Source organism: Dermacentor variabilis, chromosome 1 (genome assembly GCF_050947875.1).
Source record: "Dermacentor variabilis isolate Ectoservices chromosome 1, ASM5094787v1, whole genome shotgun sequence".
NCBI classification, from domain to species: domain Eukaryota; kingdom Metazoa; phylum Arthropoda; class Arachnida; order Ixodida; family Ixodidae; genus Dermacentor; species Dermacentor variabilis.
The window spans coordinates 128,084,577-128,097,848 of NC_134568.1; the positions used below are offsets into that span (position 1 = coordinate 128,084,577).

General features: G+C 45.8%; 1 protein-coding gene across 2 annotated transcripts in view; it reads left to right on the forward strand.

Annotated features, from left to right (window-relative positions):
• The window catches only part of LOC142584559 (nose resistant to fluoxetine protein 6-like), a 134,134-nt gene that overhangs the window by 86,715 nt on the left and 34,147 nt on the right, over positions 1 to 13,272 (forward strand). For both annotated transcript variants that reach the window (XM_075694662.1, XM_075694665.1), the window contains exons 3-7: positions 1,330 to 1,444; positions 6,080 to 6,167; positions 7,210 to 7,304; positions 8,317 to 8,499; positions 10,392 to 10,485. In XM_075694662.1, coding sequence (XP_075550777.1) covers positions 1,330 to 1,444; positions 6,080 to 6,167; positions 7,210 to 7,304; positions 8,317 to 8,499; positions 10,392 to 10,485 — 575 coding nt within the window. The remainder of the gene's footprint in view (positions 1 to 1,329; positions 1,445 to 6,079; positions 6,168 to 7,209; positions 7,305 to 8,316; positions 8,500 to 10,391; positions 10,486 to 13,272) is intronic.

Here is a 13,272-nt window from a genome sequence, read left to right on the forward strand (position 1 = left end):
AACTTCCTAGTTTTCAGCAGATATTATATTGAGTACTGCGGCAAGATTACGTAGAAAATCCGGGATATATGAAGATGGGGAGCAGTAAATGCATGCAATGATAAAATTATTAAGATTGCAGGAAGGGACACGTTAGCCTCAGTCCACACGGATTCACAGTTTAAATCATTTAAAGACAAGTAAAAAAACCTACTCTTGTACTTAACTTCAGACGATATAAATATAGTCGAGCCGTCGTAGCAACCAGAATCGCGAAACCATACAAGAAACCAACCAGAAAGCGAAAACCATACAGATTGCCACCACAAGAGCCTAACCACGTTTCAGTAACACACAGAAATGAAAAAAGAATGACAGAGCGATTCAGAGAAGCCAGCAATGCTGTTATGGTTTTTGCGCAAACTACGCGCATTGATGTGCAGTAAAGAACAGAGAGGATTAATTATTAAATTATGGGGTTTTACGTGCCAAAACCACTTTCTGATTATGAGCCAGGCCGTAGTGGGGGACTCCAGAAATTTGAACCACCTGGGGTTCTTTAACGTGCACCTAAAGTACACGTAAAGTACACGGGTGTTTTCGCCTTTCGCCCCCATCGAAATGCGGCCGCCGTGGCCGGGATTCGATCCCGCGACCTCGTGCTCAGCAGCCCAACACCATAGCCACTGATCAAGCACGGCGGGTGAGAGGATTAGAGAGCAGCGATTTTGTTTCCTCAGGTGATAGCAGTGCCATGTGATATAAAACAAAGATTATGAAATAGGAAAGATAAACTGCAGAAATCAGTGTCAAGTGAATACGCCCAGAGCAGATCCCGCATTTATGCAAAAGACCCTGCTGTCACCAGGCTTACGGGCCTTCGTATGACAATTCTCAGTCCAGAGGAACCGCCATTTCGCACAAACGCACAACATCAAGATGTTTTTTCTTTAGTTCAATGTCATCTTGTGTAAGAACGAGATAGTAGTATCGTTATTAAGCGTGGAGAGGCATTGCCACGTTTTTCGATTTAAAAATTGTGATAACTTGCAGTTTCTTCGAACACCAGTGCCTCACTGCAAGTTCGTATGCTATAGGAGACACTCGACATTTCGATGCGTAAGTCATACCGTAATTGAAGACAATCAACTGTTTTTTTAACGTTTGAATCCATTTAAGTTTTGCGATGTATCTGTTGGGAAAAGAGGGGAGGGGATCTAAATTTGGTACGAAGGCAAGACAATGGTAGAGTATAGAAGTGTAAACGTTACGGTGGTACTCTTCACCAGGAAACAACACAAAGCCAAACAATCGAACAAAGCAAAATGCCTCGTTCCCGTGGCGGTACAGGTATTGACCTTCTTCTACGACAATGGCTACTGGCTCCAGCTGTTTCCCGCAAGGTTGGGCGTCTGCATACCATCCACGTGCAGCGGCGATGACCTCCAAAAGATGGCCGCCAAAGGTACGCGGAAACTCGCAACTTACAATGAAACCTTACTTTTTTTCTTTATTTTTTTGACCTCCGGAACGCATTTTCTTAGCGTGTTTACGTGGCTTACCTGTTCAAGTTCTCGCGTTACAAATACTTTAGCTAATGCTGGTGCACTTCTTTTTTTTTGTTCTGCAATGCAAAACACAGGGATCTTGCAGAGAGTGCTCGAACGATACATTGAAGAGCAAAGAAAATAAAACCTTAGATCAGCTACATGACTTTTAAGTCCACGCTAGTAATGTGTGCCCTTTCACTTGTGAGCAAGCGCGTTTTGTCTTAAGTAGCTGCAAACATACGCCGCTTTCTTAGTTCAGCAGGGAACTGCTTCCTATATGTACTCAAGTTTGATGAACTCTATATGTGCGTGGAGCAAGAGTTCACTGTGCACTACTTTAGGCTTATCTAGATGCACGAAGCTTTGCCTGTATTTAATGAAAAGAAAGTTCTTACGCTGTAGCACTGTTCTTAAGAGCAGATGCTAGCCGATCGTAAGGCTATAATCAGTGAATTCGGCCGGCCGATGGGAACCAGCACTTACGAACAAAAAGCTTTGTGAATTAAGCCTCTAATTTCCAATGGGAATACCTCTTCTCGCATTAGGTGAAGTTTGCTTTTTACGCGTGTGGTATAGTGAGTGGCACGCTGGTTGAAGCTCATCATCATACTGAATTTCCACGCCAAGGACGCAAAGGAAGGTTTCATACGAGCGCTGATTGACGATTCTTGAGAACACAGACAGACAGACAGACAGACAGACAGACAGACAGACAGACAGACAGACAGATAGATAGAGTGAGTGGGTGAGAGAGAGAGAGCAATGAACGGTCGATATGTCAGCGCTGCTAAATGCGGGGTTCCGTGCGTGGAGTCGATTAAAATGACGCGAAAAACAACAATTTATTTAAGTAACAGTTTTAGTTGACATATTTACTTCAGAATTAATTTATTAGATAATTAAAATTAACTATTCGTAGCTTATTGAAACGGCAAATAGTGTAATAGTTAAATATAGGAACCATGCAAGTACGGGACAAAGGGAAGGCACAGACGAGGCGGTTATTGTGAAGAAACTTTGTTGTCCACGAAAGAGCACATAAAGGCGCCCAACGGGAAAGAAAGGAGAGAAATGAACACAGACATGCAAAATGCCTAGCAAAATATCAACGCCAATAATTCACGCGACGGAAACACGATTTCTTTGGAGTGTGGTGACACCGACGGCCACATGAAAGGGGTATTCATACCACGGCATCGGGGCGGGAGTCAACAAATTTCCTCACGTGCTTCTTGCGGTGACATGTGTCCTCTCTGTTGACTTTTTGACAAAGTAGGGAGAACTTCTTTCTGGCGGGAAGAAAAAATATGCCCACCTTCTGTGCAACATTTCTTTCTATATGCGTTGTGACATCTTGTGCACACACAGAGAATGACAGTAGTGTGCAACAACGGAGCTTTTTTTATTATTCTTTTGGATGGCCCCGTGCGCTTTTCTGGCGTTTTCATGCCCGCTAAGAGACAACAATTCAGCGACGGCGTGGAGCAAATTACCCGGAAAACCGGCCTTTTGCAGCCTACGCACCGCAAAGCTGTTGCTTACAATGTAATGATAGGATCACTGTCACTAACTGATGAGTTTCCGACCGACGACGAACTATGGTTCTTAGACCTAGAATTGTTTTCTCTATTGACTATGTGCGTTGATGACAATGTAATCTCCCCTCCCCATTATAAGAAAGGCCTCGTGCACGCAGTTCAGCGCATTCGAAGCTGGTCATGCGAGGCACTGCGAAATCTTGCTTTCAGGCTACTTTTTCGCGGTCTTGTCATCACACTGGGAGCAGCAGGTTTGTCTCATGTGTAGGCTACAAAGGGCCGGTTTTCCGGATAATTTGTTCTCTGCCATCGTTGAATGCCTGTCAGCCGACATGAATTCACCAAGAAGCGTGCACTCGAACCAACCCAAGAGAGAGAGAGAGAAAAAAAAGGGGGAAAAAAAAAGAAAAGCTCCCTTGTCGAACCTGTCGATGCATGTGTGCACAGGGTGCCTCTCCACATAAAGAAGAAAAAAGAAAAAGAAATTAGCGCGGAAGGTGGGCACCATTTTTTTTTCCCGTAGGAAATAATTTCCCTAACCTTTGGCACAAAGTGACCAAAGAGAACACTTGTCGTCGCAACTGTGATGAGAAGCACACGAGCAATTTTTTTGACCGCCACTATAGTTTCTTCTTACGCTGTGTACTTAATGACGAGGACAGGAACAAAGACAACGACAACGGATATGGGGCGCAAACCAAAATTGGTTTACTCGAATCTTGTGAGTTGTCATATAAAGGTTGAGAATCGAATAGGCGGAGGGAATGGGGGCAGGAAGGAATTCCCTCCGCCTATTTAATTCTTAACCTTTATCCTACACGTCACCACATACGAATAAACCAGTTGTGAGTTTGCACACCATCCGTCGTCGTCATCTTTGTTCCCGTCCTCTTCGTTAAGTACACAGCACAAGAAGAAACTGTGAACAGCTACCAACTAGCCCAATCCATCGCTCTTTTGGCTGCCATCACAATGTCCCCCCTTTGATGTACTCGTTAATACAACTGGCAAGTGTACTAGGAACGGCCTCCAAGAACACGCGAAATATCGAAGGGTTGTGGGGGTCATCACATTGTAGTCATTGCTCTCGGTGCCGATTATGGTCTTTGTTTAATCAGCGCAGCGCAAGCTGCTAAAGCATTACCGAGACCAATGTGCACGAGAAATGTGCGAAGCTGTTTGCATCGACAAGAAAGGTGACGCACGTGTGAGTACGTGCGAAAATGTGAGCGAGTGCGAGAATAGGTGATGTATATTCTGGAACGGGCACGCGAGCACCAGCGATTATGCTGGAATGTACGATGAGTAATGCACAAATAAGTTAACGCACTTGACCCGTAGATCAGATTTCGACGATCGACGACTGTGCTCACCGCTATCTTTGTGCTTAAAGTGTCGCTTGCATTTCTAGGCCCAAGTTTGCCTAAAGAAGAGTTAGATTAGTGATCTACAGTTTTGGTACTGTCTGGTTCTACACCGCCACTACAAAGCGACAATATACCGTAATATTCTTTAATTTCGAGGCTGAAATATTCTGAGAAACGGACACATCACGCATACAAGCTGTAATTGAATTTGGCGGTTTTTATTCCTGTGAATTTATACCTCGCTGAAAAGCTTTCTCGCGCCATAATTTTCACACTATTCCGAAAGGTCTCAATTCGGGAAAATTAAAGGACCGTTGAATAAAGAGCCTATAAATATTTATATGAGTACGACACCATAGCGAAAGCAAATGTGGCCATACGCCCCATTTGCCCCACTCTTTATTGTAAAATATACTTCACAGCAAAAAGCTCGACCAACAAGAAGTGAAGTCAACAAATGCGACACATTATCCCACATCGTCTTGCGGATTCTGTGAATCAAATCTTCTTCTAACTTGAAATACGCATTGTTTATTTTTTTAATCGCGCTTATAAGTATGGGTAATAACTAATGTATGTATATAGACCTTACTGAAATGACAAGCATAAGAGCAAGCGATGAGGAAGGAAAATGAATTCTGCCGATAAAGTGCACATACTGCAATCTATGTTAAACGAAACTTTCGTGAAGCGATTAATTGGATGCTATAGGACCGTTAGTGTTTTGCAACGCGTATAGCAACATAGCGATCAGGTGCCTGCCCGGCAAATCAGGAAGACGCGGAAATCGCCACGACGCGACGCAAGTGATCCACGCGACCGCGGATATTGCACCGCCTCTGGGATCTGCCCGCTTTTCTTCGCGCCATTCTTGCGATCAGAGGAGTTTACCATTGCAGTACCTCCAGGACTGTCCAAAGTTACTCGGTAATAAGCCGACCTAGCAGCCGCGCAGGACCCCTGGAAAGAAGGCGTGGGAAGCTTCGCCTTAATATAGAAATTATGCGCTTGAAGGCGCATGTTTATTGCGCTGAGCGAATTTCTGTACCGTTTGTTGTTTCACTGCGTAATTTATAGAGAACAAAGCCTGCGACCGACGCATCTGCCGCGGTAGAACGGACGGGGCTTCGTATGAGCCGATTCGTTGTACGGGTGCTGCCCTGAGTGTGAGCCATTCGGCAGGACAGCAACATCCGATGGAGTTCGCCTAGAAAGCTTCCCTTGGAAAACACCATCCATATCGGGTGCTTGCATTAAAGTGTAGGCTTCACTGATTGCAAAACACAGTACAATGAGAATGCGAGGAACGAATGAAGTGACATTAAAGCATTTCTCTTGCTTTCTGCATGTGCTTCGCATTTGAATTCCTCCCGGTCTCGAGAAGTTCAGAAACGCAAGGCAGGCCATAAGATGGGGTTTAGCTGTCATTCAGGGAAGCATGAAAAAAAAAAGAGAAAGAAACGAAGTCACTTGTGCAATGTATAGTTTAAAGGCGCAAAGGACGACACTAATCGCGCTGCGTCGCGCCCGATGGAGTATCCGCGAGCATTCATTGAAAGTGTTCTGCTAGCTGTGGAAACCGGCGCACATTTCCGGGCGTTAGAACTGATATTCTTCGCGTGGCATGTGCGGGATGCGCATGCAGCTTCGCAGGAACTCCAGATAACGGCAAAAGTGACGTCGTGCCAAGTCAAGGAGCCAATCAACTTTTCCCAGGAGCAGCTTGCGGTCCTGTGAGTCACCATGAGCCATTTGACACACACACACACGGACGCATACGACAGCATGAGCATGCTTGCGCCAGAACCATGTAGCGGCGTAAAATTGCAGTCAGTGCGCTTGTTAAATTGGCTTGCTCAAGTGGTAGCCTCCTTCTGACGTGTGCAACTGATTGACAAATGGTCTGTTTACTTTGCCAATGTTCTTGCCTTGTTTTATGACTATTATATTCTGTGCTGTGCGAAGTTAATTTCGGTTGCCTTCAGACTGTCTTAGCCGCCTCTGTGTGCCCCCTATAGGCACTTTCACGAGTCTTCTGTGGACAATGGCCATCCATAAACCTTTGCCTGCTTTTGTCTTCCGAGGCAGTGAGGTATACAGTGGTCTAGAATGTTATATTTCCAGCACACTCTCGTGAGGGTGTTTTTGGGCGGCACCATATTAGCACAATAATACGTGGCTGATGAGATGAAAGTGGAGTCGCCTAGTGACCCTTATTTTACTGTCACAGAGCATCACTACGCTACCTGCATTATCTTCTGGCACGACAGAGCTGCGAGCGTGTAACGCTTGTTCATGATTGGCAGCGTTCACTTTACTGAATATAGCCTGGCGGCATACCGCTACTTAACTATACTTAACTACTTGTGCTCAACGTTGCATGCGTTTTGCCAAGTGATACAGGTTTTCATTTTTTGATTGCGCCAATCAGTATTACACTAGAATTATAAACACAGCCACCAACACTTAGCCAACAGCTTGTTGATAAGCACTTCCAACTCATGCACATGTGTCACCTGCTAGGTTAACCGTGTTAATCTCACTGACCGAGTAGTCGCGCATAAAATAATTTTCTATTGGCTTTTACAAAATCAAATTTCTAGGTACTTATTTCAGTAAGAAATAATACAAATAAAAACAAAGCAGGAGTGAACGCGGAGAGGGGGAGGGGTGACAGTGCGGCCGCCGCAACCGGGATCGGTCCCGCCACCTCGAACTCAGCCAGGCAACGACATAGCCACTGGACTAGACCGGCGGCCAATTACTCTTTTGCAGTTGCATCCTGGGCGTTCTCCTGCTTCTCGCCATTGTCGGAACAGCACTCGACGTACTCTGCACACAAGACGTCAAGCAGACAGCAACAGTTGGCGGCAAGTAGATTTCCTCTATGCGCAATACTGCGCGATGGCGCGGGACGTTTTGTGTGTTCGTCCACTTTCACGAAGGCCGCTCAATCACGCGGTGACAAAGAACGCGAACAAAAAAGAAATAAACGCTGATAGACAGAGAGTGAGAGAGAGGGAGAGGCCGACATTATGAAATAACAGGTAGATGTCAGTTCGCGGAGGACTTAGCACGGGCACCTGCCGCTGGTGAAACTGCAAGGCTCGGTGTAGGTGACGTAGAGGCTCTAGCTTTGATTCCAGGCCACTACACAGCCAATACGGACAGAACTACCATCGTTGTTCTGTTTAAACTAAGTATTACGCGCAGCGATCTAACTATACCTATCGGAACATGCAATTTCCACCCGTGAAACTCAAACCTCAGGATACGTTCTGCAGCCTTGTCTCTCGTATGGTCTCCATTTTGTACAGAACCGGGCCTGTGCGTTTTCTGTTATTGACGTTGCATTAGCGACTTGCTGTAAATGACTACTAATGAAGTAAAATTGCCATTGATGTACGTTCACACTGTGTAATTACGCCGCCTCCTAGGCTTTCTCTTTATGCGCGTTTTATCATTAGACGTGTATAGCACAGCACCAAGACATCAAAATGACGTGGCGGCGCGGAAAGGTGGCACTATAGAAAAGGGGGGGGGGGAAGACCCCTCTTAGGTTCACAACCTAAGAGCACCTAATACTTTACTCAGTGCTATGAGGCAGCCACGCAGACAGTCATTTGTCTGTTGGTGATATTAGCTTCCCTTCACCCCAAATCAGCGTCTAAAACATAAGTCATACAAGAGAGCACGTGTTTAGGATGGCATTTATAAACTGTTCAGGCGCGGTACAATTAATGTGTGACAACGTTTACTTGCCTAATAAGGCTCTGCCTCTTACTACCTTTCCTAACGCTTTCTGCTGGTGTCGTGCGATGTTTATTTTGGTTTTTCTTTTCTCCATCGCTTTTTCTACATACCGGTGTCACACGCACACAGGCCGACTCGTGGAGGCTCTGGCGAGCTTCTCGATGGTGCGCAACACGCGGTCGCTGTTCAGCCGTTCGGAGCACGCGACCGGGCCGCTGGAGGCCCTCAATGGCATCCGCGTCATCTCCTGCTTCTGGATCGTGCTGGGACACATCTACTTTCTTACCGACCTCTCCACCTACATCCGCTTCGGTGAGTTTTAAACTGCACGTGCACTCACTTCCACACTGCCAGGAAGTGCCACTTCGATGAGAGATGTCGCGTCGAATTGAGCCATTCTTAGTTTCCTTTTTTTTTGCTTCGTTCCTTCTGTATGAACCTTTAGGTGTCACAAATGTCCCAGTTTCTTTCCTCGTACGGGTCGCATATTTGTCACAATGCGGGCACCGAAGAATACTTTTTTTTTTTGTGCATTCGACCTCTCGCGAAGCTTGTTTGCGCAAATGCATGACTTCAGCTGTGCTTGCTTGAGCAAGTAGTGGGGAAGCCACGTGGCATTATGATAAACCAGCGTTTTGAGTACGTGCCCATACACGTGATACTGTCAAGAAAGAAAAGCCCCAGGTGACTTTCGTGACAAATAAGGGTAATATAACCTTCATATATCACTTATCGGCCCCAGTTTTTCTTTCTTTCTTGTCTGCTGGGATAAACACTCCCGGCAACAATAAAAGTTGGATGTGACGACATTTGTCCCGGGAGAGTTGTTTACTCATTCACTGTGGAACACATGTTATGGAAAGATTTTCAGAAATTTCTGACAGAGAGAGAAGGAAGCCCGATCACCGGCACGCTGCTCCCTGGCACAAGCCCCCAGCGGGCATTTGCTAATAGCGTCAAGCGTGCTTTGAAATCCAGGCTAATTAGGCAAATCCGTACGGCGAAAAAAAAACCCTACTGCTGTTTCAGCTCTTGCCGTAGTTTGAAGAAGAGGCCTTCTTTGGAGACTTAAGATCGATTTGTCGTTCGTGTGATATGGACATCTGGCCACTTTCGTCTCGTCAAATTAGACGATTTGAGGCATTCTAGAAAACGTAGTATAACGAAAAAGGCGTCAAAATGAAGCTCGGTACGAAAAAAAAAACATCAAGTTAGCGTAGAGCTTTGTACAGACGGCCGAAATGAAACCCAGATGCGAACGTTCAAACTGCGTGCGCCTAAAACCGGAACAGGAGGTGTGGCTTTACTCAACGGAGAATATGGGTCGATACCGGAGATAGGGAAGTTTAAAAATATGGGTCGATCCCGAAGGTTGCGCGGTATAAACAACAAAACACATGGTACTATAATGCGCCCTATAGAAGACCTTAGCTTCCTTTGATATCAACCGATCGTGATTCGCCTTTTGTTTTCCCCCTGGTCAGTAGAGCAACTAACGAAATAAAATAGGAAAACGAAATTGTGCTCGAGGCAGCTTTGCATGAGGAGGCACCTTTGCATGATGTGGCATACAGCTTGCTTCCACATTCATAACTAGGAAATATCACAAACACTCACAGAGAAACTTTCTAGGGAAGGCGTTCTCTGTTTTGGGAGATAATTGGAAGGAGAGATCGCGTCAGCATGTTTGCAGTGCCCTCTGTCAATATTGGAAGTGCTGACGTGGGATACAGCCAAAAACATTTTGAATCGACCAGAGAGCAGTGGGAGACCGCGTTGCTCAGCTGTGCACCGGAAGACCAACTCAAGGCAATCCAGCAGGCCGAAGATGCCGCCAGGGCCCAAGGGCTCGAGGCCGTCATTTAGGTAGAGGCCTAGGTCTCAAATCTGCTGTGCGCAAATAAAGTTTATTCCTCCTCCTCCTCCTCCTCGACTTCGGTGCTTCTGATAATCTACGGGGTCGAATCTTCGCTTTTTGCCAGTATTTTTTCTTATAACAATTCTTTTCATTCTGCAATTTTTTTGCCTTCATTATTACATTGCAAGCAGCTGCGCCCCCACTGTCGTTGTGATTGGCTACTCGGTGGAACGACTGATAAGAAATGAAGAGAGCGGGAGCAAAAGGACCCTTATTAAAATACGACCCCAGTATTTGCAGCAACGACTTCTTGATGCCGTCGCGGCTTTGTTCTTTTGTTTCACAGCTTCCCTAACCAAGCTGCAAGTTCTGTTCAAAGACTTCTTGTTCACGCTGGTCGAGAACTTCACGCTGCCTGTTGACACCTTCTTTTTCATCACGTGAGTTATCGGTCTGGATATTCGCTAAAGATCGCGTGGAGGACAGATGATAAACAGAGTAAATGGGATATTGTTAGTAAGGGCTACCTTACTCGTAAGTGTACAATTATTAGCCAATATGATGGCGCACACGAGAATGAGGCGGTAATAATAATAAAAAAGATACGTGGCGAGGCATGTGCAGAAAAATCGGCACCGGATACGCCGACTCGTTCTCAGTATGAATTGGCACGCTTACTTGTTTACGTAGTACATATGACAGCTTAGATCTACAGCCGTTATTATAGTCCCTAGTTCGTTCACCGGTTTACGCTTGCTACCGCAAACCCTGAACACTATTTAGCTCACTATTTAGCTGGAAAGTGGTCGAAAAACGTAGTCATTTAGCAGTCGAATTTGACTCACAGCTACACACGAGACTTTACGTTTCATACAAATTATGATTCACAATACATGTGTGAAATTTTGCTGTTTCTGTTTTAGATACACCTAGCATCCTTGCTCACGCCACGCTCATAACTCCCCATGTCAAAATTTATGCAATATATCTATAGTTTGGCATTTTTCGTTAAGTCTGAAAATTATTAAAAGCGGTATTCCTCTGCCTTCCGAAAATTCGTTTTTAAGAAAAATATGTCTGTATTACAGGACACTTTAGCCCAGGAGCACACGAGGAGACAGAGAACCAACACATGGAATTTAGTAATTTGAGTGGTACAGGCATGACACAGGGCTGCTACTATTTTATGAGAGTCAGCTTGCGAAAAAGGTGCGCTTCGGGTCGCTATAATCAAAAGTTGGTGACACTCAGGGTAAGAATAATTTAAAGTTTTTGGTTTCCTCCGCATATGGCCACGCGAGAAAGATCGAATACATCCTTTAACGTTTTATTGCATTTAGTAAAGACTGATCTGACAGTTCTGCATATGCCCTTATTGTAGATGTCAGATGGCCACTCGGAAATATTTGAAGCTTTTAAAGGGCCCCTCACCAGGTCTGGACATTTTAGGCTGACAAGCGCCATGCATACAATGCGCGCTAACGATCGCGTCTGCTAAATATTACATTACTACAAGCTGTGGAAGAGCTTAAATTTCAAACCAAACGCCGTTTGCTCTTCTCGCGGGCGCCGCGCAACCAGCCGGAAAGCCGACATCAATCGCGCAAGTTCGCCTACGTACATGGCAGTACTGTGACGTCACCCATAGTGAAACGTGACTTCGATAATTATTCAAGGCAACATCAGTTATTTGTTTAGTATGTTGCTTCAATACACGATTTAAAGTTTAAAGAAGTAATAAAAGATACAAACGGAATGTATGGTTTTTTTTTTACTTCGTACCGTAGCGAGAGATATGTACTTCCGCTTCGTCTGCTTGTTGCCCCGCCGTGCAGTCGTGCGCGCAGAGAACGAAACTATGTCATTTTCTACCGTGTTCCAACGCCGCGATCATGCTCTTTCATCCTCTTGCGTCTGCCTCAGTGCTCGTGATTGTGGCACTTACTTACACCGCTAATCAGGGTTTCTAGTGCAGAACACGCAAAATCGTCTGCTGCACTTGACGAGACAAACGCAACAGCTCGCGCGCGAGGTCGTTACCGGTAGTGCACCACTCAGCAAAAACGCGTGCACGCACAAGAGATAGAGAGAGAGAAAGAAAGAGAGAGAAATTATGCATATCCCATGCACCGTGGCAATCGATGTAAGCGAAGCTTTCTGTGCTGGATGCTTTCATTGGCGATAATTAGCGGGGATGTTGACGGCTAAAGCTTAATTTCTGCAACATTTAGTCTAACACGAGAGTGGTTAGTTGATATTAAATGTTACCTTGCGTGCGCCACTACTGTTTGTCTGCGTAGTGCACAAAACACGCAGGAAGAGGTGTTTGCTTGAGGCGTTATTGTACGCCTTATTTCATAACCTCGGACAGGGTTGAGTTCTTTGCCTCACATGGCACATCGCATTGTGGCAGAAGTATTAAACTTGAATTGGATTATGTGACTGTACGTGCCAAAGCCACAATCGGATTATGAGGCACGCTGTAGTGGAGGACTCTGGATTAATTTTGACACCGTGATGTTCTTTAACGCGTCCAAAAATTGAAGTGCACGTGCGTTTTCCATTTCGCCCTCGTCGAAATACGGCTGCCGCGGTTAGGATCAAATCCACGGCCTCCAGCAATGCCATACCCGCAAAGCTACCGCGGCGGGCAGAGAAGTGTTGACGGTCGACCGCTTCCGTAGTGTCCCCTGGACCCCGTGGTGCGCTTTAATTAACACGGCTCTGATTCTGCGCAGCCTGCACAGTTTGTCCGCTTGACATAGAGGCTCTCTCCACTTGCGCCGTCTAGCCTTAGCAAGCGGAATTCCTTCCTTGCATTCTCCAATACCGGACCTCGAGGATCGCGTGACACATACGTCACGAGCCCCGCCTTCATTTTTTTCTCACTATTTTTTTTTTTGCGCGGCGCACTTCCGCTAACGACGTCGCGTGCGGGCTGTTGCGATTGTCTTGTTTCGCGCACCACACGATCTTGCGCGCTGTGCACGAGGACCCCTGACTAGCGGTATAAGTCTGTGCTACACGAATACTGAGGCAGACACAAGCGGATCACAGAGCATGAACCCGCGCTGGAACACGGTAGAAAATGACATAGTTTCGCTGTCTGCGCGCACGACTGCACGACGTGAGAACAAGCAGACGAAACGGAAGTACATCTCTCTTGCCGCCGCGCGAAGTAAAACAAAAACGTGCAGACATTCGGTTTGTGTGTTTTATTATTTCTC